The 26,969-nt window shown below is 41.0% G+C and overlaps 2 protein-coding genes across 4 annotated transcripts in view; one reads left to right on the top strand and one right to left on the bottom strand.

The window, feature by feature from the left end:
* Positions 1-3,834, top strand: part of igdcc4 (immunoglobulin superfamily, DCC subclass, member 4) — a 49,107-nt gene extending 45,273 nt beyond the window's left edge. The window contains exons 17-21 of one of the 3 annotated variants that reach the window (XR_004569442.1): positions 744-846; positions 1,009-1,240; positions 1,357-1,464; positions 2,278-2,947; positions 3,077-3,834. Coding sequence is in view for 2 of the 3 variants with exons in the window: in XM_034220832.1 (XP_034076723.1) it covers positions 744-846; positions 1,009-1,240; positions 1,357-1,464; positions 2,278-2,799 (965 nt within the window). In the remaining variant the exon portion in view is untranslated. Of the gene's footprint in view, positions 1-743; positions 847-1,008; positions 1,241-1,356; positions 1,465-2,277 lie in introns of all 3 variants that reach the window. The other 2 variants (XM_034220832.1, XM_034220833.1) reach the window with 2 other exon arrangements.
* A 15,077-nt stretch (positions 3,835-18,911) lies between these two features.
* Positions 18,912-19,597, bottom strand: LOC117549185 (piggyBac transposable element-derived protein 4-like). Its single transcript, XM_034220841.1, has one exon. The coding sequence runs from the start codon at positions 19,566-19,568 to the stop codon at positions 18,912-18,914; it is 657 nt and encodes a 218-aa protein (XP_034076732.1). The 5' UTR covers positions 19,569-19,597.
* Positions 19,598-26,969: the final 7,372 nt, after the last annotated feature.

Consider the following 26,969-nt stretch of genomic DNA (forward strand, 5'->3'; position numbering starts at 1 on the left):
GTTACCTACAGTATATACACAACTAAGAACAATATTGTTGTGTACACGCTGTCCACAAGCTTGTTTTTCTCACACATACATGACTTTCTTTTCTTTTCGTTGCCAGCCATGGAGTGCATAATGGATGGGAATTTATTTTTTTAAAGAATCATATATCTTAGATATCTGAATATACAACTTTTCTGATGCAAAAAGCAGCAGGAGTGCTTTGTCATTGTATTTAAAATTAATAATACAGAGTAACAGGTTTATTTTGTTCACATAGGCAGCAGTGTTGCTAGTATGCAGTGTGAATGGGAGTGAGGTGGCTGGTGGGTGGGCGAGAGCTCCAGCCATCTGTTTCCTCTCCTCTCTGTGTCCACACTGCCAAAGAAAGCCAGCATAAATGAATATCAATGAAGGCCTGTTGTCCCTAGTTGAATGTTGCCTCATATCTCTCCACTACTATAACTTTATCTTATATTAAGGAATCAATATGCAGCGCCTCTTCACAGCAGGCCTGAGCCAAACTCTATTTCAAACTAGAGATGCTATAATAACTCTTAGTATTTTCCTAATATGAAGTTTTAGATATGAGCCAAAATAGCTACTGGCAACGGATCACATGTGAGAACCAATATGGCTTATATCTCTGGGACCAGCAACATTTCTGCCAACTCTGAGTGTGTGTTGCCCTGATCCTTGTTTACTTTAATTATTACCTGTTTAATCCTTCTATCTCATATTGTTTGATATTTGAACAGAGCTGGACATCCATGCAGTGACAGGCATCATAGTCGGTGTGTGTCTGGGTCTGATATGCATCCTCCTCTGCATGTGTTTCAGCTTTCGTAATGGCAAATCCAGGTAATGTAACTCTACAGTGTCAGTATTTGTACAGTACCGATGCAGTATAATGTTGTATTTCAAACAAAAAGCCAGTCATAATTGCCCATGCACCTGTATTAACCCGCAGTCCTCTATAATGTCTAACTGCTATACCATCACTCTCATCTCTGATCCAAATAGAGAGGTGTCTGGGGGCCTGGACTCCACAGCTGTGACCCTTCAGTACAGGCGAGGAGGATGCCCCCTTCCCACCAGCGTGCCAGAGTGCAGCGATAGCCACGAGCTGGAGACCCTGATGCCCTCAGGCAGCCAAGAGTCTGGTCAGCCGCTAGAAGAGGCCCCCGAGGAGCAGAACCTGATGGCAAGTGCTAATCCAGGGGAGGGGGAGGATAACCCTGCACCTGAACCCAAGGTCAAAACCTGCTGGGGAAGCTTTCCTCCACATTGGCCTTGTACACTATGTTATTCTTTTTTAAACTGTTGGTAGAGGGTTAAAGTTGTAATTTCGGTGCATTTTCTGTCTTGCAGACTGCGTGGAATGGCTCTGTGAGTCATGACTGGGCCAACAGGATCACTAGATACAGAGACACCATAACAGAAGACTCTCCATCGCTCATAAATGGAGCTCTCAGCATGGTAATTACTGATAATAGCACAGTAAATGAGCAGTAGTTAATGAAATGACTTATCTATTTTAGCAAGCAAGCAACAAGCCACCTCAGCTGTAGCATCTATGGATCAAATGGCATTTCTTATTAACGTTTTCCTGAAGATCACAACCCTTAGTTACAGCTTCTATGCTTTTCAAGTATTCGGTTCTTGCATGGCACGTTCAATGCAGTTTATCATGATAGGGATTGGGTCAGACTTACCATTTAAAGTCTGTTTTTTGTCACAAAATGTTCTCGATTTCAGAAATAAGTTAACAAAAGTAGGGTTATCGTTTATTTCTGTCTGCTGAAAACAAAACAAAACGGTTTATAAACAAAAATACAAACTCTTTCAAGGTTTCTTAAATATGCAATGTATGGATAACTGTAACCACGTCCTAGATAAAATGTCAGAAAACATAATGCTACCTCAGTTAACAAAGCTATGGTTTCATCCACCAATCCAAAAAAGAGCAGGACAGATGTATTACTATACCATAAGAGATTATAGAAGTAGAGTAGATTAGATAAAAAACACTATCGTTAGTGAAAGGGGAAATATATACAGCATTTACGTACAACATGTAACAATAATTGGGCTATTGCTGAAAGGGGGAGGGGTTTAGCAAACAGTCTATTTGGCTCATTGCTTTTCTCCATGAGAAATGTGTACAAAGGAAGAGCTATAATTGACCGTTCACTTTATATTAACTTCCCCAAACAACATTGAATCCTTGAGTAACCTGGGTATATCAACTTGTATAAAATCCTAACTATCACTGATATTGTTTTGTTGCAGGACTTAGAAGACCGTCTGTGTTCATCCATGTGCAGTAACCAGGTGGAGGCAGAAGTCATTGTTCATTCAGAGCTCTCAGACCCAGAGGAGGAGGGCAGCGAACGGGAGAGGGATTCAAACACCAGCAGAGGACCCTCATTATCAGAGGACAGCTATTCCCCTGTGAGTCAGCCGAGCCCACTGGGAGAGGGGGACACACTCGAAAAACTATCACTCACCCAGAGCCCCTCGAGTCTTCCCTTGATAAAGTTGGTGGCTAATCACAATGGGGAGCTACAAGGCATGGGGGACCAGCCGAGCGCAGACATAGAACCACAGCAGGAAGTGAGGCTGACCAATGGCTTCCACTCCCCAAAGACGGTGCGTTCTGTGCTGAGGTCAGAACACCTGGAGAACGGGGACTCAAGACACTGCCATCCGGCTCCAGGAAAGGTCATCTCTACCGGGCTGTCCCCTGCCCCCTTTGTCAGCTCCGGCCTTGTCCACTCTACCTCAGTAGCACACAGTTATCTGTGCCCGTAGCATCTGCATGTAGGGCATCGGCCCTTACACACACATACAGACAGCAGACAGATTTTCTTTCTTTTACGTACCCAGGAAGAATCCCTAAGGATTATTTGTATGCATCTCATTATTGGATTCCTTTCTCTTCCGTGCAAAGATTTTATAGGTACTTTGAATCCATTGTTTGTGTATATACAGCATACAGTATATTTTTAGTGGTAGAGTACTGTATATGGGTATGCATTGTCTAGCATTGCAACCATATTTTCCTCTGGCTTTTTTTCCCTGTCTTTAGGAAAGAAAGATGTAACTTAACCAAGCAGAATGAAGTGGACTGAAGGAGGCTATTCCCACTGTGTCGCACGTTGCTTTGTTCCACTAAGGAATGAGAAAGCCTGCAACGTTCTGTAAGAGAGAGGGACAGGTGATCAACGTGGATGGGAGGATGTGCAACGCAAGCTCGATAAGTCTCCTGGGCTCCGTCGTGTGGATGCTTTACCGTGGCACCGAGGGAAAAGCCTCAAAGAATATCCAGCCTCCTGCTGTCTCAGGATCCACATAGAAAGTTAAATTACAGCTGATTCCATGGTATTACACATAAGCTTAAACAGTCACTCATACACACACTTTTCCTGACTGGAGTGTGGGGGTCTCAGGTGCCTAATTGTTGTAGGTGTGTTTATAACCTCTGTATATTTCTATAGATGCTTCTATTCAGTACACAACAACTGTCATTGTGAAGAACAAAAAGACAATACAAATGTACAAAGATGGAGTATACACATTTGCTACACATGAAGTATTCTTTTCCATAATGCCATATATTCACGTGGTGTAACTTTGTAAACCAGGGACACTCAGTTGAAAAGTAAAAAGTATTTTTGTTGTATTTGGTGGATATCTCATTATGGAAGAATTGACATGTTCACATTGGTACTGGTTTTATTATGTTGGTACGAGGAGAACTAGTAAAACGTTTTAAACAATCCATCTGATTTGGTTCCCTATTAGGGATGCACCAATACTGTGCCATTAAACCGCTTTTGAACTCAGTATAATCATTTCCTCATGTGAAACACTTGCCAATGTTTTTAAATCAACTTAACTCTAGAGGTATATCTGATTGCAGTTTTGTGAAAACATTTCCAAAATGCTATTCTCTGCTTCAGTACCATCATTTAATTTTTTTACATTTATTTCTGCATTTATCAGAAAATATAAATAAATGTGCCAAAAAAATGTTGCATTAACCCCTAAAAGTTCAACGTTTTCCATCAGATTGCTTTCCATAATTGACTCAGTCAGCATTGTTTTTAGCAGTGTAAACGATGAACTAGTGCATCCCTACTCTTACCAACAACACTACCTCATTACTTTTCAGGACTGCTTCCAGTGTGATTCTATCAGTTCTATTCAACTAGCACCTTTTTAAGATATTTTTCTGATATCACAGCCTTTGGTGTTTGCAGAAATAATCGTCCGACTGTATGCTCTTATTTCATGACAAAGGAATTGTCGCTTTAGTGCATTGTAGCGTCCTCTGAGAGATTGGGTCACTCAGTCTTATGTTAACGATAAACCCCTACAGACAACATAAATCTCTGTGTCTATGATATGAAGCCCCTTGAACAAGGTCCAGCCAATGTCATTCAGCTGTAGTTTAGCTGTAGTATAAGCTGCTGCAATTGGACATTGTTGGCACCTGTTTGCCAGCTAAATAAATTCACCAACTATAGTCCTGAAAGTACTGATTACATCAACAAGCTTCTTGCTCTACTTATTTAACAAGGAAGAACAAATGTCCTTTTAACTCTGGTCTGTATTTTTACTCCTGTTTTAAAATGACAGCAGCTATATAATTATTTGCCCAAAGGAAGCAATAATTGTCTTCACAGATGAGAGAATGGGTTTGCAAATAAGCTGGTTCCACAAGGTGCTTCACTTCAAAAAGACTCATTTGAACTGATGTGATTAAAAGAAAGGAGTTGTTGAGATCAGTTAAAAATAATAATCTTAAAACTAATATCCACTCAAATGTTGATAACATTTGAGCCCAAATGTGTTGAATATGATGCCTCATCTTCTCTCAGGTGGCTTTCTTCTTGTTATTCGATACTCAATAGTGAGTGGATAAACTCTTCTTTCCTACCTTTCTCTCTACCCTTGTTCTTGCATACAGTATGTCAAAATCTCACCAGCTATTCTCAATCCCATCAGAAACGTAAAATGTCCCTCACGACATGACAAACAGGTTTTCTCTAACACATGCAGTCCTTGATTTTCCGAAAACAATGCATTGTTGGTACCTCAGAGATCATTTGTTTAGCCTTGCCATGTATATACTAAACATTACAACCTAGATCAACAAGGTTTCTTTTTGCTACAGCAGCACTTATAAAGGGACAAATGAATGTGTTCAAAGCGAACCTGGGTAAAGATTAAATGCAAGATGTTTTGGAGGTGAGTGGGTGAACAATTCAGATTTGAACAACTGTCAGTTACAGAAGGCTTTGTTACAAACCTTAGACTTAAGTATGGCACTTACTGAAGCATGCTATTTCAAAATCATACTCAAATGGTGCGTAAAAAGCACTCAACAGCACGCTTGCCTCTGGCAGGGAACTGCTGCTGCGCCACTCTACTCATCAATCTGAAGTGACAAGTGTGTTTTACCTGTGGCCCAATTCCAATTAGTGATGCCAGAACAGATTCCTATCAGCTGTTAAAAGTCAAACACCTGCTGTGATGTCTTTTATTTGGGTGAGACATTTAAATATATAAAATCAGTGCAGCTACAGCCTTCTACGCTTTGATTTGATTACCACCTTTATATGCAGTAAACTAAAGCAAACCACCAAAATGATGTTTGTATTTTTGATCCAGGTTCTTAACTGATTTTATATTGAAACTGTTTCACATCATCCTCAAAAGCCTGTATGTCCAAAATCTAGAAATAAGCATAATATTCTTAAAAGCATTCCAGTTTGATACCTCAAACATACCTCTCTTAGTCCAGGTCAGCCGTAATAATGTAATATTTATGTGATGAAGAGAAGTGCTACAGACTCTGCTCCTGCTCTGCTTAGGTTTCATGCAGACCTGGTTTCAGTTCCTCTATTCACCATTTGCAGATACTAAAGTCTGAGCTGCAGTTTTTGCAAACTACTTGGACTACAACCAAGTGGATGGCGGTCACTGAATCAGAACGATTAAGATAGTGTTTCAAGTAAGTAATCGGTCACTGTGACAAAAATGACCTTTCAAACATTTTCTACTGATCTTTTGGGTATAAAGTCTCACCCGGCATATCCATTTTTCAATCACTGGGAAACTGTGATTCTCTATTGAGGAGTACGCTTTTATGATAGCTGCCAACATCTGACATAAAATGATAGTTTGAAATGTAAATGATACAGTGTACTAAGATTTTTAGTAACATACAGTTTAAATTCAGTGTTTTCACAAAAATGGTGACTGTCAAATCATGCAACGTTCTCGTGCTTCAAGTCTTGATGCAGTAGTGGATCATGATGGTATGTAGAGACAACAAAGAGGGTCTGAAATAGGAAATAAAATAAACCTGCCTCCAGCATAAAGGATGTATGCTCTGCCTAAAGGAGCTCTACTAACTCTTCAACCACTGACTTTTAAATACATGTACATTTCATTGTTTTCTTTTGTCTTTGTGTTGGCTAGAGCATCAGATTATTTGTGAGGAAAATTACTCATGATCTCATTTTGTAGAGACGATAATTACTTTAATAATTTGTTTATTTCATCCTCTTTACAAGGGGGTTAAACAGTATACCTCATGTTGGTAAAGTGTTGATTTTATTTGGATCAGTTTCTTAATACGAGTAAACATGTATTCATAAGCATCCTGTTGTTTTGTGAGCCAAGAGAGAGGACATGATTGAACGTTTCATTTGACCTCAGTGAGAGTTTTTACTCATTATAGTGGCTTGGATTGTCCAGTCTAGTGGTGAACACAGAAGGGAGGATGGGTCAGTTGGAGCAATTTACTTTTACATTGTCATTCTGCAACAGTAAAAGCTTTTTAAAGAGTGAAACGCATGGGTTAACTAAAATGGTACTCGAATATTAGAAGAAGAGAGCAAAGAAGTGTCTGATTCTGCCCAATAACATCCTAATAGTCACTCTTTGGTAAAACACCACTTTTACATAACTCAGGCGTCTGAAGTGCTAGGCAGGGAGAAGGGACATCCTCCCCAGGCAGGTCATACCTCTCAGTGCAGACAGTCATTTTAAAATAAATTGGCTCTTCTCTACTCAGGTGCCCCATCTTTGCATACAATTGTAGAGGATCATGGCAGCATATCCAACTCAGATACATATCATTTGTGGTCAAACAACGCCTGATTGTGTTATTTTCAAAGGTAAAAACTATGAAATTCTTATGCATAAATGATATTTTTGTTTTGTACAAAACTATGTGTATTTCTATCTCTCTGGCTTTTCTCTATACAGTACATTCTGGTGCTTTGGTGGTGCGCTGCTTTGTCCAGTGATGTCACATTGTTGTGCATTTTTTGTACGTCCTCTTATCTAGTTTTGTGTGTATACCAGCTCAATCGTGCTTCTCAGAATGGGTATGAATAGACTCAAACTCTGTCTGTGTGACCCAGCGACGGTCTGCAAGTACTCTAACACCTCTGTTATCATTGTGTGCTGAACAAGACCTCATTCTTGACAAAAGACGCTACTGTAGGAGCAAATTGTAGGAGCACTTAATAGATTAGCACTTCTTCTTGGGATATGAGCAACTTTGGACTGTCATCTTTACATTTTTAGAAGTGCAATTGTCTTATTCTGTAAAAAAACAGATGGATTACTCAGTGTTAGTCATGGCGAACGTGTTCATGATTTGTGATAGAAACATTGCTTGTTCAAAGGTATCATCACAGGATAGGTAGTACTTGTGGTTTGTAGAAATATTTCCACTGTGTTGCCATTTGTAATAATGTCAAAACTCACAGCAACTCTCAAGATGTCTGTGGAAACTACTCTGCTGTAAATAAACATACAAAAGAAGAAAGTTCTCTAGATTGTCTATTACTTTTGTCCCCAAAGATTTATCAGTCAATTTAACTGTGCACTTTTTCTGGCATTTGCGTTTCCACGAATGACATTCAAGACACAAGGGAGAATAGATTCTTGGTTTTTTCTTGTCATATTTCAAACATTTTGACCTTTATTTTATAATCTCTGCTGATAAATTGAATTGTGCTTTTTGCATTCATGAATAAAATGTATGCAACTTTACAACTGTGGAACAAACCTCACAGATGCAACCAAACCTCCTGACCGGCTATATCATGTATGAATGCAACATAAGTGCTCGAGTTGACTGCCTGAACTAGCTCGCAGGCTTCGCCCCATTTGTGTTACTACAGTGTCTCTTACTGCAGCAGTTTTTGACAGTTTGGAAAATATTCATGTACTTTCTTGGCATTAAATAAATAAAGATACAAAGACTAGACTCCAGGAAGTCACTGTTCCTGTTAAATACATAATCAGGTCAGGGAAACCACATGATATCGTTTTTTAACACTTTTGTAAGGATTAAACAATGCTAATTAATTATTATTCTTGTTACCTTGAGTTCTGGCAAAGATAATGTGCTAGCTGTAGACTACTGACTATTTCCAGTCTTTAGGCTATAGCTCTGCTTGCTTTTTTTAATGCACACAAATGAGAACGTATACATCTTGTAGTATATCCTTAAATGATGTGACCTGTTGAGTCAAGAACATTTACTCATGATTAAGTGTAAATCAGACAATGTTGGGCTAAAGGGGATACTTTAGACTTGGTCTCATGGGCCCAGGCTATAGTTAAATACATCCTGCATAGTAATAGCCAGCCTCCGGGCCACAAATCACTCGGGTAACATGCCCTCAGTGGCTTTGTGCCCAACCCTTTTCACTTCAGCACTCGCCTCTGGGTGATAATCATTCATACTTAAAGATGTCATTCCTTCATAAACCACCAGGGGGCAGTGCGACCTTGCCTATTGATCCTTTCAAATTAAGCATAGTAACCTGGTGCCACTCCCATTAGGGGAGATTGCTGTGTTGGACATCATGTGCTGCTTTTACCTTACCTGACTTGGCTGCAGATTTGTGTAAATGTATTGAATACTGTATATTACTTTTCCCCTCATTACTATTCATTGTACAAGGTGGGAAAATAATCTCTCCATCACACCAATTTCCCCTCCAAATCCTAATGTCATGAAATGCAAAAGGTATTAGACATGTGCACGTGGGTCTTATTTTCAGTCTGTCCCTGCTTCTACATGAGCATGTGTGCATGTGGATGGTGGAGTGGGTGGATTTGAGTGTGTATGTGTGCACTGGCAAGGCTGACAGACTGACTGAAAAAAAGCCAGGACAGGCAGGTGATGGAGATAAGAGGGTGAGATGGGGGCACAGAGTTAAGACAGGAGCATTGAGGTGACATCACGTGGCTGAATCCCCAGACGAGTAAGATAAAAGCTCTTGATGAGCGACAGAGGGGTCGGGCTCACTATCTTCAGCCACTCATCACTGTTCATCAGAGGGTGAGGCTCCTCTGCATATGCACAAATCCACACATGAGCACACATTATCACACAAGCGTGCATGCATTATCATCAATAACTGTACTTGCCTGTGTATTGTCAGGGTGCATTGTGTTTCCTCCTCAAGCATTGGAGTGGTCTCTTGGCTAGTTCAGCATGCCTCATATTTCTTTAGAGAAGCAGGCAAGTGGAGCACAGTGAGTCAGGTGAGGGCTGGACTCGAGAGGTACAGCTCACTGCCTGTGGGGAAATAACTGTGCGATGCTCTTGAATCAGCCAATTCATTCTGCCCCTTCCTGCTTCTGCTATGTCAGCTCTGCCTGTTTCATCGCTGAGCTGTATATGCTCTCTGACACTTCAAAGTGTACAGTAGAAGACCCCCTGGATTGGCAAGTATTTGCAAATTAAGTTATGTGCTTGTGGAAACCCAGGGGTTCTACTACTACTTTGCAATAAAGAGAGATCAGGTTCAAAACTCAGAGAGCAGAGATGCCACCACAACAATATCTATACATTTCAAAGTAAATGGATGTTTTCTTTTTAGTTTATTATTTAAAAAATGTTGACCCTCCTCTTCTAGATCCAAATTATGTCCTGTGCTTATATAAATTATTCATGACATGACCATCCAGTTTGTTTGTTTTACAACTGTCGTCCTTGCATGTTATAGAATCAATCTTGTCCTCTATGTAGGTTGGGACAAAGTCCAACTAAATGAAAGCTTTAGCGCAAGTTCAATAAGGAAGACCTAACACGAGTCACTTACACGTCACTCTATGGCTCCCTTCCCCCCTCATTAAATACGAGGGCGTCACCCCTCAGCAGCCAATCGCTACACATGCTAAATTCCTTAAATGCCTGCTCTTCCTCCCTGTCAGTTGTCATTGCAGATGATCACACGCAATGGTAGTACTACAATACTCCTTCTCATGAGAAAAACCTAAGAAACAACTAGCACAAGATGTCCAACTCGGACAATTCGGAACACGAACCTTCTCTGGAAGTCTCCGATCCCGGTTCGCTCCCCACAGCGGCTTATCAACAGAGGCAGACTTCCTCATCGCCCGGCTCCTGCAGCAGGGCTTTCCCACAGCCCCAGGCCTCACTCTCTCTCAGCTGCGAGAGCTCTCGGACCAGGTCTCCAGCGTAGCTCCCCAGTCCGGGGCAGCAGCTCCAGTCAGCTCCCCAGAGAGCAGGACGAGGCCGCAGCCGCGGAGGTAAAAAAGGGCAGGAAGTCGAGCCCTCCAGGATCCCGTCCCAGTGGCGGTTCTAGACCAATTTCACTGGGGGGGCCACTGGGGGGCCAGTTATTTTCTGAGGGGGGCACAATAAATGCAGGACGAAAAAGAGAACTAGACAGTATGAAGTAATTGGGCATAAGAAAACAATGCAATACAGTATTTCTTTCAGTACACTTATTTATTTCAGATAGATCTTATAGTTATTACTGTTAAGTTATAGTACCATTTTTGCACTAACACCATATCATATTTATATAAAAATAAAGGCAATGAACAGTTACATCTCTACTTTACATAAGGGTGTCTGCATCCCAGGCTGTTGTTTCCTTCCCAAAATCTCACATTACAGCAATAAAATCCTGCGGTTTTTGGCAAACCGATCAACAAGTTTACGCAACAAGAGTACCAGAAAATATACATTTTTAAATCCACAGAAAAGGATTTAATGTAAAAGTCTACAAATCTTAAATGTTGACTTTAAACGAAATAAAATACATGGATATAGATAGAAAACATAGATTTCAGATGTATTATTTCCCATAAGCACAGACACGTAGGCTATTTAACAAACATGAAGACTGAATACAGAATGCACACCTGTTCTGCACGCGCACTAATCAGTTTCGTCTATTCCGTCACATTTCTAATAAACATAAAACAGTGATATCTGGAAAACACACAGATTTACATATAAAAATAAAGGCAATGAACAGTTACATCTCTACTTTACATAAGGGTGTCTGCATCTCAGGCTGTAGTTTCCTTCCCAAAATGTCACATTACAGCAACAAAATCCTGCGGTCTTTGTGATTTTTGGCAAACCGATCAACAAATAAGTCAAGATTCAAAGCCTTTGACCTCCTTGACTCAATACTAAGCAGACCCAGATTGCTCAGTCTCTCATCAGTTATGGTGGATCTGAGAAAAGTTTTGACCAGCTTCAATGTAGAAAAACTACGCTCACAGGAAGCAGAACTGACTGGGAGTCTGAAGAGCTCAAAAAACACTTCTTTATAAGGCTCAATGAACTGAACAAGCTCCACTGTACTATCAGGTCTCTGCATCCCAGTCTTTATTTTCCTATCTAAAATTCTGCTGAACTGATGTAGCTCATGCCCCAAGTCCTCAATATTTGCATCATACAACGGAGCAAATGAAAACAGAGTTGTTTCCTTCAGAAATGCATCACTTTTGGGGTTAAGAGCTTGGATGCTATTCATCATGTCACAGTTTGTGTTTGAAAACCGTCTATTAAGCTCATTGAGCATCTGATCAATGACAGGGTAGAAAAAGGCTGCACGAAACCCGTGTTTATCTTGTTCTGTCTCTCTCTGTCCAACAGTAGTCAGTACGAAGCTTTCAGCAAGTTTAGAGCTCAGTCGTTTTTGTCGTTTTGCTGCTGGCTGTATTGCAGTATCACATTGCTCAGAAATGTTCAACACTTCATCCCACAAGTTATCAAAAAATGACTCCTGCCTGAAGTCATTCAATGTCTGAACTAAAGTTTCCAACTAAATCCATAGCCTTTGAAAGGTCAAGGGATGAAGACTGTAACATGTCAGAGAGAAATGTTGTTTCTGCAAACACTTTACGGAGTGTTACAAGATGCACAATGAATTCTAGATCCAACTGTGCCAGCAGACCACGTGCCTCAATAGATCTCTCACCATTGCGTTCTTGGGCTATGTCTTGCAGTACTCGCTTGAGGGCCGGTAATCTATCCATAATGTTAATGTTTCCATTATGCTACAATGATGGGGAGTTGTCTTTTCTCTTACTGTGCCACAGAACAACACAAACACTTGTATTTGTATTGTTATTATTTTTAAAGTAAAGTAACTTGTTACTAGTTACTTGTACAATTTAGTAACTAATAAAGTAACTAGTTACTTTTTTGAGAGCAGTAACTATAACTATTACTAGTTACTTTTTAAAAGTAACTTGCCCAACACTGGTAATAAATCATAATTTTTTCATTTTTTTCACTTTTCATTTTTAGGGGGGCCACAGGGGGGTCAGAGGCCAGTGTTAGGGGGGCACAGGAAGACCTAACACGAGTCACTTACACGTCACTCTATGGCTCCCTTCCCCCCTCATTAAATACGAGGGTGTCACCCCTCAGCAGCCAATTGCTGCACATGCTAAATTCCTTAAATGCCTGCTCTTCCTCCCTGTCAGTTGTCATTGCAGATGATCACACGCAACCCGCCTCCACCCCTCTCGCCTCCCGTCTCCTTCAGGACAAAGCTAAACCTTCCTTCTTCAGACCGGTCTCACCTACTCATCACCACCACCAGTGTCTAGACCCCGGGGATTTCATCGGAGCGGTTATTTCCCTCCTGAATGATTATCCTGCAAACCGGGGCCTAATCGCCAAACAGCATTACATTCTCCTGTTGTATTATCATGGCAATCATTTCATTCATATGACGTGTAAACAATACATATGTAATCCTTACATCACGTCTCTCCGGTTTTAACTGTTATTCTACGGACAACATTTTATTATTATTATTCCGCCGACTTATTTTGGCCCTCTTCTTCTCCCGCATTGAACATCGCAGAAACTCCGTTCAAACATCAAAACGTTCAGCTCGGTCGGGAATCGATGGCTATTACTTTTCTCATTCATAACTTTCATAATTCCAGAGATACATCCCATAATACATCACATTTTTAACATTGAAGTCAATGGAGGAAATCTTCAACTTCAACAAATCTTCATGCGACTTCAACTGCTAACTGTTCATTCATACTTTCACTCAGAAACCTCATTCCAACTTTCAAATGTTACAAATCCTTCTGACATTATTTGTGTGAAACAACTTTTAAATCTGATTCTTACTTTTAGAGATATTAACATTTGTGCAGACCTTGTTTTAGAGGGTTTCTTCACATTTTAACATTAACTAGAGTGCGTGATGTCACAGCTAGAGGGTAAGAAATCTTGAAATGTGCCTTCATATATTTTTTTAAAACTGCCATAATTCCCAAACCCTACATTCCTGGGACATCATTTTTCATGATAAACGTAGGAAAACATCTCGTAGCTTGAAAAATGACAAATAATTTAGCAAAACAATTCAACAAAATGCCTCTTGAGGGCATGAAGTGACAAAAAGGCCACATTATTAACCCGAAAGTACACACAAATTACACTTCAGATACTCAACTTCCTTGACATGCTTCACGTTTTGAAATTTCACAGATATCTGTTACAGTTCTTCCACAAAACGTTCACATGTAAGAGGTTCATCTCTCATTCAGAACAATGGAAACCTGTGATCTCTACAGAGCTCGTTAGCTCAACTATAAACACCTGTGTAATGGAACACGGTGATGTCATCACTCCAACTGATATGCAGCAGACTTCAACAGTCCAGCTGTGAAGACATCTTCGGGACAGTTTTGAGATTTCTCCAAATGCCATTGCCATGGCAACACAATGCTCGCCTTGAAACCATAGACTGCTTGAAACACGGTTTTCTCATAGCTTCAGTGAAAATACTCCAAACAGCCCAGAACTTCACAGGTTTGATAACGATGCAGCCATCAATGCATCTAAGCGTAGTATGGGGTGTCATGAAATGCCGTTGCCATGGCGACAGACCACTCGCCATGAAACACGATGAGGCTGTAAGTCCAATGGACACGGTCCAATCGTCCCCCAATCTTCACTTGTATATCACCGGTCCATGCCTCAACAGCTCTACGCCAAATCTGAGATCTCACCATATGCCGTTTCCATGGAAACGCATCCCTTGCCATGAAACACGATGAGGCTGTAAGTCCAATCGACACTGTCCAATCGTCCCCCAATCTTCACTTGTATATCACCGGTCCATGCCTCAACAGCTCTACACCAAATCTGAGATCTCATCATATGCCGTTTCCATGGAAACGCATCCCTCGCCATAAAACATGATGTCGCTATAAGTCCAATCGTCCCCCAATCTTCACTTGTATATCACCGGTCCATGCCTCAACAGCACTACGCCAAATCTGAGATATCACCATATGCCGTTTCCCTCGCCATAAAACATGATGTCGCTATAACTCCTATGAAAATGTTCAAAAAGTGCTCAAACTTCACATGTGTGCTAACAGTCCAGCCGTGAAGACATCTACGGGACAGTTTTGAGATTTCTTCAAATGCCGTTGCCATGGCAACACAATGCTTGCCATGAAACACGGTTTTCTCATAACTTCAGTGAAAATAATCCATACGCCCCAAAACTTCACAGGTTTGTTAACGATGCAGCCATCAACGCATCTTAGCGTATTATGGGGTGTCATCAAATGCCGTTGCCATGGTGACAGATCATTCGCCATCAAGTTAGTTCAGAAATTTGCAGTTAAAATATTCTGCTGCTTTTCCAAGCCTTTTTACTTTCTTTTCTTCTCTCATCACACATTCAAGCCCCCAGTGTTCATGTATAATTTCAATCTAAATTCTTCACTTTCTTCTTACACATTACATTTTAATCTAAATTCTTCACTTTCTTCTTACACATTACATTTCAGCATAGCAGTTTAGCGTCAGCTTTTCAGCATAAAGCATTCCCACTAGCAATTTCTTCAGGAATTGCATTCTCTAGTTTATCTTATTATATGATATTGGCTTGTTTAATTCAAACCTCTTACGGCCCGTCTACACTACAGGCATCGAAAAATGCTTTTAATGCTTCGCCCATTCATTTGAATGGGGTGACGTAGAAGATTTTTAATCCTCGCCGAACTGCATTGTGGGGAGCATGGCTTTGCAAGCATCACGAGCATCTATCGGCATCAAAAGTTGAACAATGTTCAACTTTTGAGGCTCGATGCTTGGCATCAGCCAATCAAATCCCGTTTATGCAATTCCCGCCAGTACAAGCGCTAGCCAATCAAACCGCGTGCAAGCTGGGAGAGCCAGACCGCAGTTCATTTCCTCATATTCCAAACGAGAAATTACGGTAGCAAATCACCCGGTTCTTTACGACCAGAACTATTACCGGGATAGAAACCGGAGGAACCAGGCATGGAGGGAGGTGGCAGAGACAGTGGGTGAAACTGGTAAGTTTTCGCCTGTTTGGGGAGTTTATATCCAGTTTACTTCGTTTTAACATTGCTTTAGCTTTGTATGCCGGGGGCGGGCGGGAGATTCCTGATTGGTTGTTGGTCGCCTTGGGCGCGAGAAATCGCCAAGCCTCAGACACGCCCAGCTTCAAGATTTTTTGATGCCTGTAGTGTAGACGAGCCGTTACACTAAAATCATCATATTGACCGCATTCGTTTTTCCTTCTTTGACTATTCCTGCTTTACATCACCATATAAAAGCGGCTTGTGTTCAAGTGGGTGTAGGTGTGTATACGACATGTGGTGATGACGTCATGGTTACAGGTCTTGTGCATGACCTTAGCTGAATGTCATTTCACACTGTTAGCCTTCAAATAAAGCATGATTACCTAAGAATGTGTCCTTTTTAAAATAAGCTTGGAGATATACTGTATATCCTGCTGTGTGTTCACTTGATTTTCAAGCCATTTTCTTCTTTTCATGTGAAAAATGTAATAATATTCAGTAAGATTTCAGAACCACAAATGCATGTCTTGGAGACCAGGGACAGTTGTAACACAGGTCGGTTGTAACACCTTCAATATCTCCAATCACAAACAAGCTAGAGTAATGAAACTCACTCTGCACATGCACAGTTAGATGGTAAGATCGCTGAGAAAAAAAGGAGCCACGTTTGAATTTCTCGCGTAAGATATCAGCAAAAGTGTGTTTCTGAGGTAAAATATTAACTAAAATTATATGATGTATTTTTTGGATACTGTCTTGAGTTCAAATGTCAAGGAATCCAAACTAGTATTATTAGAATCACTGTTTTGTAAGCTACAAATATAACTAGCTAAATATGGGTCAAGCTAGCAATCAGGCAGGTTCACAGGGGGTGGAAGCAAGACTGGTGGTCCTGGGACGGTTGTAACGGGACGGTTGTAACATGGCACATTTACAATGATGGCTCATTTGCTTGAATGATCAATTGTTCATTCAAGCATACAGTTGTATTGTTGATTGGTGTGCATTGTCCCTGTAAAAATAAACAGAATAAAATACTGTACAGTAGGCCTAAAGTGTGTGTGTGTGTATGTGTGTTTACAGTATGCCAAATGTCAGAAAGAGGAAGACAGACAGGGGAGTGCCACTTGCTCTGCTGCAGAGGGCCTCAAATGAAGTTGAGAAGGGCAAATCATTCAGGGAAGAGGCAAAGTCCCTGGATATATGCCATGTCACCCTGTACCGGTTCCATAAAAAGAGGCTGAGGTTGGAGAGTCAGCGATCACAAACACCCCCAAGAGTAGGCTACTGGACACCAAAGAAGGTGTTCTCAACAGAGCAGGAGATGCTTTTGAGAGACTACCTGATGGAGGCAGCTGATTTATATTATGGTCTCAGCTCAAAGGAGGTAGGTCCACATAATTAAGGTAGAAGCACCTCTCAGAGAACAGTTTAATCCTTCACAGAGGATGATGATGCTGTGTGTGTTATCTGTTATCCTGTTCATTGTTTGTTGGAGGATGTGTGAAACCCCATTCAAATCTTGTTGCCTTAGAATTTGACAGCTTTCCCTATTTGTTGTCATGTAGTGTTAAAAAGGTATCCGTTATTAACATGTTACAACCGTGCCTGGCATGTGTTACAACTGTCCCTGTACACAAGGACAGTTGTAACAGTTGAGTTTTAAAAAAAAAAAATACATTTTACAACCTGTACTTATTTCATAAAAACATCTTAAATACATTGTTTCAGTAGCTGACATATTGATAATGTATAATATAGCAAAATGGCTATCCTATTGTAAATGTTTTTTTACTTATTGGGGAAAACCCCAAAAAGTGTTGCAACTGTCCCTGGTCTCCCCTACATATGCTGGCTCTCTTTCCCTACAGTCATTTGCAGTGTTGGGTGTAACGCGTTACAAAAGTAACGGAGTTACAGTAATATATTACTTTTTGCTGTAACGAAGTAATGTAACACATTACTTATGACATGTGGGTAATATATTACCCGTTACAATGGCCAGTAACGGCCCGTCCACACAGCGGCGTGCGTTGAAGCTTCCAACGCTTCTGCCCATTCACTTTGAATGGGGTGACGTCACTTTTAGCCGAACTGCATTTTGGGAAGCGACGTGGAGCGTTGCTGGCGTAGCTGGCGTCAAAAGTTGAGCAATGTTCAACTTTTGACGCCTCGACGGAGGCGTCAGCCAATGAAATCCCGTTTATTCAAATCTGCCAGTACAATCGCTAGCCAATCAAACCGCGTGTATGCTGGGAGAGACTACGCAGGTCATTTCCTCATATTCAAAAAAATTGAGGGAAAATTCATTGTAGCGGTAGTGAATCACCCGGTGCTGTATGATCAGTCTCTGTTCATCTACCGGGATACAAACCAGAGGAGCGAGGCATGGAGGGAGGTGGCAGAGACAGTGGGTGAAACTGGTAGGTTTTCGCCTGTTTGGGGATTTTATATCCAGTTTACTTCGTTTTAACATTGCTATTGCTTTGTATGTCGGGGGCGGGAGATTCATGTGATTGGTTGTTGGTCGTGTTGCTCGCAAAAAATCCCCAAGCTTCAGATACGCCCACCTCCAAGCGTCAACGCACGCTGCTGTGTGGACGCTCCGTAACACAGTTACAACACATTTCAACCCAAAATTAAATGGTGTTTTATTTTTTAACCCTCTGATACACAAGCTATGGAAACCCCCTCTAAGACACAACATGGGTCAAAAATGACCCGTATTGACTTACAGTGTTATTTAATGCATGGTTGAGTGTTTCTTTGCTATATTTTTGGAAATCAACTTATTTCATCATTAAATATTCAAAATATTCATTAAATATCTTGTTTTTGAAAACCCTAAATCATTACTTTTGTTTCTCCTTTGTTAATTACTAAACTAAAACAGTTTTTATAATATTACATCAAGTTTACAGACATGGGTCGAAAATGACCCATGTATGCAAGTGTGGTATTTAAATAAAAAAAAAGACATACTATAATAATGATTTTGTCAAAAAACATTTTAGCAGTGATTTGGACCAAAGAATAACACAATTAATATTTGAAATGTTTATTTGTCACTTTGTCACACTCACACATAGCATACACCATACAACTGATACAATTAATTTTGAACTGTTAGTGAATCTGTATTGTTACTGCAGTGAACTGTGGTGAATGCTGAATGTTTAAAATGAACTCATGACACTCATGAAACAAACTCATGAAATGAACTCATATGAGTAAATTGCAATCTAGTGCATACATGACTCACAAATCACAACAACATGTTTGTGCTCCTTACACACAGGGCTGGTGAACTTGGAACACCAGCTAATGGCTTTTCGATCTTTGGCAGTTGGGCAGATCTTGCACCTCTTCCTCTTCACTTGGCCCTCCTGTGGCTGGGTGGTGGCTGCGCTTACTTTTTTTAACCCACATCTTTCCATTGCCTCTGTAATATGGGTTTGGAGGTGGGACGTGCCCTCCATGCGTCTCCTCATGTGTGGCATGACCAGCTCTTTGCCCAGCTCCTTTATGACGAGCCGCCGTGCATTAGTCACACCACCTATGTAACCAGGGTGTTGTGCAGTGTAGCTGGTGAAGGCGTTGAGGGTGGCAACATCCAGCACATTGTGCCAGAGCACCATGGGCCACCTCCGTGTTCTCCGTTTGCAGGTGTACGTGCGAACCATTTGATCCATTGTGTCCACTCCTGATTTTGTGTGGTTGTAATATTGGATCACTTCTGGCTTCCTCTTAACACTCTGGTCATCCACTGCTGTGTCATCATGCATTGTGCTTAGCAGCACAACAGCCTTCCCCTTTTTCGGGACATAGCTCACCATTGTCATGTTGCCACAGAATCCAAATTTGGAGCTGTACTTCTCTCTCAGTTTGTTTGGCTTCATGACAGGTGGTATGTCTGGCTTGTTCTGGCGAAGAGTCCCCACAAGCCTAAGGTTGTTCTCTAGGAGCTTCTCAGCCAAAGGAATGCTGGTAAAGAAGTTATCCATGGTTATGTTGCGACCTATGAACAGAACAAAAAAAATGAATGGTCAATTTAGTCAACATGTAATTCTCTAAATTCTAACATTAAAATAAACCTGATGGAATATTGATTATTATTATTATGGATTACTGCATTGTATTTTATTCCATTCTATGCTTATAAATTAATCAATTTCTCACAATGGTAATACAAAATGAAATAGACACTATGAGAGAGTGGAAAAGTGATCTAGGTATTGTGCTAGAACTTCAGTATATTCACTGTATGTATACTCTGTATTCTATATTCACCTGTGTGTCTTATTCCGCTGGACAACTGTTGGACAATATTCTCGCCAAGGTTCCTCTGAACATCCTCTCCTGGCTGTCGCCCTGTATAGATCATGCCATTGAATGCATAATGGACCCTTGCATCGCACATCCAAAAGATTTTGATCCCATATTTTGCTGGCTTGCTGGGCATGTATTGTAAGAACTTGCACCTTCCACGGAATGGCACAAGCTGCTCATCTATAGTGACACAATCACTGGGGACGAACACTTTCTTGCAATTGGCCAGGAAACAGTCCCACACATATCTGAATGCAGCCATGTGGTCGGTCTAACAGCCCTAGTCCTCTTATCATCAAACCGTATGAGGCGGCGGATATCCTCATATCTGTGGAACCCCATGGTGGCCTTATACATCGGATTTTGCAGGGGATCCAGAAAGAGCTCCCGCAAGGCCACATCCCAGCTCTTGTCCCCCCCTGCAAGGAGGGTCAAACCAATACATGCCGTGAATTCCACTTTGTCGAGGCATCTCCACTCTTTTCCTTTTGCTGCTGCGGCTCTGCGTCCCTCTAAGTTAGTGCATCTTAAAACCTCCTCTATGATGTTATCACTAATGAACAACTCCCAGGCATCTTTTGGTGAAATGATTATTGAACCAGATACGGGTCCTGGACACCTCCTCAGGATGTTATGGGTTCTTGCTCTGCCTTGAGTGGAGGGTTGCTCATTCCAGTCATAGACCCCTTTTTACTTAGCCTATTGGCCTGGGTTTGAGTTTCCTCTTCAGAGGACTCATCAGACGAGTCTTCTAGCTCGTCCAAGGAGTCTTCTTCATCACCAGCAACTTCAGCTTGATCCTGTGGCACATAGTCTACGTCATCATCAGAGAGGTCAGACTCAGAGTCAGAATCAAGGATTGCTCCATCTTCCTTATCCTGTTCTTGATGTAACATCTCGATGACCATTTCAGCCGTGAAACGTGAATGAGTGTGACGAGCCATAATGTGGATGAAGAAAATCAAAATAATATTTACAACATCAGTTGATAAATTACAGTATACAGTACACTTTTCTAATTCAAGTTTTATTTTGTTGCCCTAGCTGACATTAGTTTATACCTTTATATGACTGTATTTAAATGTATTTATTTATTATTATGTATGTATTTCCAGATTGACAAATGGGTTGAAAATAGTATAGCGTATTTATTGTGTAAGACATGATTACATTTCATACATGATCTGGCAAGAGAGTTGGCATGTATGCATTAGCTAATATTAGCGACTGCGATCTATAATTGACCTAGCTAACACAAGCTAACATTAGCTAGCTAGAATAGAATATGCTAATGTATGCTAGCTAGAATAGAATATGCTAATGTTTATTTCTCTTTCCCAACAGGTAAGGATAATGTTCAAATGTTATGTGCAGTTATCTTTTCTCAATATCTTTTTCTTAGGTAAAACAATTGTAAAACAAGACTTACATGAATCAGATCTGAAGACGCAGCCTGTTTCCTTCTGACAAGAGTGGAATGTCAAATGTTGTCCAGTTGTTTAGTTCTGACCAGCGCCATATTCTGACAAGTGAAAAGTTGTCCACAGTAAAAATGTTCCTAACTGCACACATTTTATAAATCAAAGGTTCCTATCAAATTCACACTTGCACGGGTCATTTCTGACCCATGTGTGGAAACTTGATGTAGTGATACAAAACCTATTTTAGTTCCAAAATATAGACAGAGAAAATGAAAAAAAAATGATTTATGGTCATCAAAAACAAGATATTTAATGAATAATTTGCAATATTAAATGATGAAATTAATAGATTTGAAAAGATATAGCAAAGAAACACAGCCATGCATGAAATAACATAGGAAATGAATGCGGGTCATTTTCGACCCATGTGTGTAAATTTGATGTAGTAATACAAAAACTATGTTAGTTCCAAAATGTAGACAGAGAAAATGAAAATAATGATTTATGATAATCAAAAAGAAGATATTTAAGAAATACTTTGTAATATTAAATGGTTAAATACATAGATTTTAAAAGATATAGCAAAGAAACACAGCCATGCATGAAATAACATAGGAAATGAATGCGGGTCATTTTTGACCCATGTTGTGCTTTAGAGGGGTAGTCGTACAAAAATGATTTTTATTAAAAAAGTAAAAAGTAAAATAAGAATTTGTGATGATCAAAAACAAGTTACTTGAGGAATTCCTGGAATTCTGAATGGTGAAATGAATTTATTGCAAAGATATTTACAATTAAAACCCTGTCGGGTCACTTTTGACCCATGTTGTGTATCAAAGGATTAAGAATGTACTAACATAGCGAGACATTCCGACACCAGACAAATTGTGCGGGTAGATTAGTAAACCTGGTGTGTTTACCCTTCAGGATTCGCGTCGGGATCTTCGGGGCAGTTGAATGTTATGCACCTTCTATTCAAAAAAAGAGAACGGAGCGAAAAATACAAACAACAAATTGTGTCAGGTGCGCGTGACCTGCTCCGCTGCGCGTGCATCATTTCCAAAGTGCTTTCACAGCAGTGACACACATCTGTGGATAATAATTTATACGAAAATGGTTAAAGCAACCATCACTAAACGCCAGCAACACTGCATCTACTGCAGACAGTAGCAACAGGTCAGATGGGACGTGACCCTCCGTCGTGGACACTAGCTTACTCCCGCCTGACTCGCCGCCCTCGCCCCCGGAGCAGCAGTCTTCGTCGCCCGAAACTACGCCGCCCCTCTGCGGCCCGCAGGTGCCAGGATACCACGGCAAAACAGAGCCTGCCCAGGTATATCTAAACAAGTACCCGCCTGTACAGTGGGGTTAGGCGGTCATTTTGCAGCTCGTGTAAAATAGACAAGGGCTAGAATATTCATGTGAAAATAGTGCCATATTCTGCCATGCCTGTAGAAATGTTGGGTCAAAAATAATACATACAATAGCACAGAATGGCTTCAAAAAGATATCATATCCCAAGCTTATCAACAAGCTAATGTTGCAGCTGAAATGTTCTCCAGGTCACAAAGTCAACCTCACATGATGATGTGATACCAGTTTTCAAATACAGTAAATATTCTCTTCCCAGAGTATATGATGGGACCAAAGTGATGATTTAGTACATGGTTTTAATAATACTTTTGCTTTTCAATGTTTGCCATTTCAAACCATGAGCTGGTTTAAATGTGCCTTGATTTACAATAGGTTCTCATTTGTTTTATCAGTACAGCTTTGAAGCGTTTGTGCTTTTATTTGCCATAGTCCACTTTGGACTATATGAAATATTTCAGGATTGCACTTTTAACTCACTTGAAATGTTCTCAGTTGCTTGGTTTCAAAACATAACAAATGCCATAATCTGTTCATTGGGGACCATCAATGCTATTTTTCATTGCTGTTGCCGGCCACTATTGCTCATTTAAACCTACTACTGCTGCGCCCCCTGTAACCTCATATGCACCCTGAGTCATTTAGTGGGAATGCTGTTACTAACTGTTATTCTACGGACGAAAAGTTTATTATTATTCCGCCGGTATTTTGGCCCTCTAATCTTACCGCATTGAACATCGCAGAAACTCCGTTCAAACATCAAAACGTTCAGCTCAGTCGGGATTCGATGGCTATTACTTTTCTCATTCATAACCTTCATAATTCCAGAGATACATCCCATAATACATGAAATGTTTAACATTGAAGTCAATGGGGGAAATCTTCAGACTTCAACAAATCTTCATGCGATTCAACTGCTAACTGTTCATTCATACTTTCACTCAGAAACCTCATTCCAACTTTAAAATGTTACAAATCTTTCTGACATTATTCGTGTAAAACAACTTTTAAATCTGATTCTTACTTTTAGAGATATTAACATTTGTTCAGACCTTGTTTTAGAGGGTTTATTCACATTTTAACATTAACTAGAGTGTGTGATGTCACAGGAGGACATCTGAAATTTGCCTTCATATATTTTTTTAAAACTGCCATAATTCCAAAACCCTACATTCCTGAGACATAATTTATCATGACAAACGTAGGCAAACATCTCGTAGCTTGAACAATGACAAATAATTAAGCAAAATAATTCAACAAAATGCCTCTTGAGGGCATGAAGTGACAAAAACTTTCAACATTCCTCCATTGAAGCCCATTGTAATTTCAGGCAGATATTTCCTCACGGTAGCAGCCGCACACTTTTAGTTAAACTGCCAAAAAGGCCACATTATTAACCCGAAAGTACACAAAAATTACACTTCAGATACTCAACTTCCTTGACATGCTTCACGTTTTGAAATTTCACAGATATCTGTTACGGTTCTTCCACAAAACGTTCACATGTTAGAGGTTTATCTCTCATTCAGAACAATGAAGCCTTTGAAGTCTAGGCACCTCATTAGCTCAACTATAAACACCTGTGCAATGGAACACGATGATGTCATCACTCCAACTGACATGCAGCAGACTTCAACAGTCCAGCTGTGAAGACATCTTCGGGACAGTTTTGAGATTTCTTCAAATGCCGTTGCCATGGCAACACAATGCTCGACTTGAAACACGGTTTTCTCATAGCTTCAGTGAAAATACTCCAAACAGCCCAGAACTTCACAGGTTTGGTAACGATGCAGCCATCAACGCATCTAAGGGTATTATAGGGTGTTATCAAATGCAGTTGCCATGGCGACAGACCACTCGCCATGAAACACGATGTGGCTGTAAGTCCAATCGACACGGTCCAATCGTCCCCCAATATTCACTTGTATATCACTGGTCCATGCCTCAACAGCTCTACGCCAAATCTGACATCTCACCATATGCCGTTTCCATGGAAACGCATCCCTTGCCATAAAACATGATGTCGCTATAAGTCCAATGGACACGGTCCAATCGTCCCCCAATCTTCACTTGTATATCACCGGTCCATGCCTCAACAGCTCTACGCCAAATCTGAGATCTCACCATATGCCGTTTCCATGGAAATACATCCCTCGCCATAAAACATGATGTCGCTATAAGTCCAATGGACACGGTCCAATCGTCCCCCAATCTTCACTTGTATATCACCGGTCCATGCCTCAACAGCTCTACGCCAAATCTGAGATCTCACCATATGCCGTTTCCATGGAAACGCATCCCTCGCCATAAAACATGATGTCGCTATAACTCCTATGAAAATGTTCAAAAAGTGCTCAAACTTCACATGTGTGCTAACAGTCCAGCCGTGAAGACATCTACGGGACAGTTTTGAGATTTCTTCAAATGCCGTTACCATGGCAACAAAGTACTCGCCTTGAAACACGGTTTTCTCATAACTTCAGTGAAAATACTCCAAACAGCCCAAGACTTCACAGGTTTGGTAACGATGCAGCCATCAGCGCATCTTAGCGTATTATGGGGTGTCATCAAATGCAGTTGCCATGGCGACAGATCATTCGCCATCAACTTAGTTCAGAAGTTTGCGGTTCAAATATTCTGCTGCTTTTCCAAGCCTTTTTACTTTCTTTTCTTCTCTCATCACACATTCAAGCCCCCAGTGTTCATATATCATTTCAATCTAAATTCTTCACTTTCGTCTTACACATTTCATTTCAATCTAAATTATTCACTTTCTTCTTACACATTTCATTTCAATCTAAATTATTCACTTTCTTCTTACACATTTCATTTTAATCTAAATTATTCACTTTCTTCTTACACATTACATTTCAGCATAGCAGTTTAGCGTCACCTTTTCAGCATAAAGCATTCCCACAAGCAATTTCTTCAGGAATTGCATTCTCTAGTTTTGTTCTGGAACGCCTGCACACGGCCATATACTCAACACACTACAGAGCCCATTCCGTGTCCTGTTATTGTTTACTTCCTCTCTGCCTTCTTCTGGTGATTTATCTGACGTCCAGCACTCCGTCTTTTAACCTCTTTTCCTTTCTCTTTCTTTCCTTAGCAACCTTCATTATAATAATAATAATAATATATTTTATTTCTATAGCGCTTTTCTTGAACCCAAAGACGCTTTACATTTGGGAGGGAGGGTAGACAAACAAAACAAAAACAAAAACAAAGACAAAGCCAAAAAGAAACAAAACAAAACAGAAAAGCAGTCAGGAGGAAGTTGATTGAGAGGGGGGGGCTTATGGATACAGAGTTGAAGAGGTGGGTTTTGAGGCGGGGACTGGAACAGGGTGAGGGACTCAGACTCACGGAGGTATTTGGGGAGGGAGTTCCAGAGCTTCGGGGCTGCCACAGAGATGGCTCTGTCCCCGAAGCTCCGGAGTTTGGCCTTGGGGATGGAAAGCAAACTGGCTGAGGTGGATCTGAGGGACCGGGGTGGTTGGTAGAGGATGAGGAGGTCAGTGAGGTAGGTGGGGGCCAGATGGTGGAGGGCTTTGAAAGTGAGGACCAGGAGTTTGTAGTGGATGCGGTGTGAAATGGGGAGCCAGTGGAGTTCTTTGAGGGCCGGGGGTGATGTGATGCCATGATTTGGTGTGGGTGAGGTCAGTGAGGTAGGTGGGGGCCAGATGGTGGAGGGCTTTGAAAGTGAGGACCAGGAGTTTGTAGTGGATGCGGTGTGAAATGGGGAGCCAGTGGAGTTCTTTGAGGGCCGGGGGTGATGTGATGCCATGATTTGGTGTGGGTGAGGAGTCTGGCGGCTGCGTTCTGGACACGCTGGAGTCTATTGAGGGATGTAGTGCTGATGCCGTAGAGGAGTGAGTTGCAATAGTCAAGGCGGGAGGAGATCAAGGCGTGAATGAGTCGCTCAGCTGCAGGGCGGGTGAGAGAGGGACGGAGTTTGGCAATATTGCGGAGGTGGAAAAATGAGGTTTTTACAACTTGACGGATGTGGGGCTCGAGGGAGAGGGTGGGGTCAAATATAACGCCAAGGTTGCGTGCCTGGGTGGAGGGGGAAACAGGGGTGCCATCAATGGTGACTGTCAGGTTGGGGGTTTTGCTGAGGGTGGATTTGGAGCCGATGAGGAGGAGTTCAGTTTTATTGCTGTTGAGTTTGAGGAAGTT

The sequence above is a fragment of the Gymnodraco acuticeps genome, unplaced genomic scaffold (genome assembly GCF_902827175.1).
Source record: "Gymnodraco acuticeps unplaced genomic scaffold, fGymAcu1.1, whole genome shotgun sequence".
NCBI lineage: Eukaryota > Metazoa > Chordata > Actinopteri > Perciformes > Bathydraconidae > Gymnodraco > Gymnodraco acuticeps.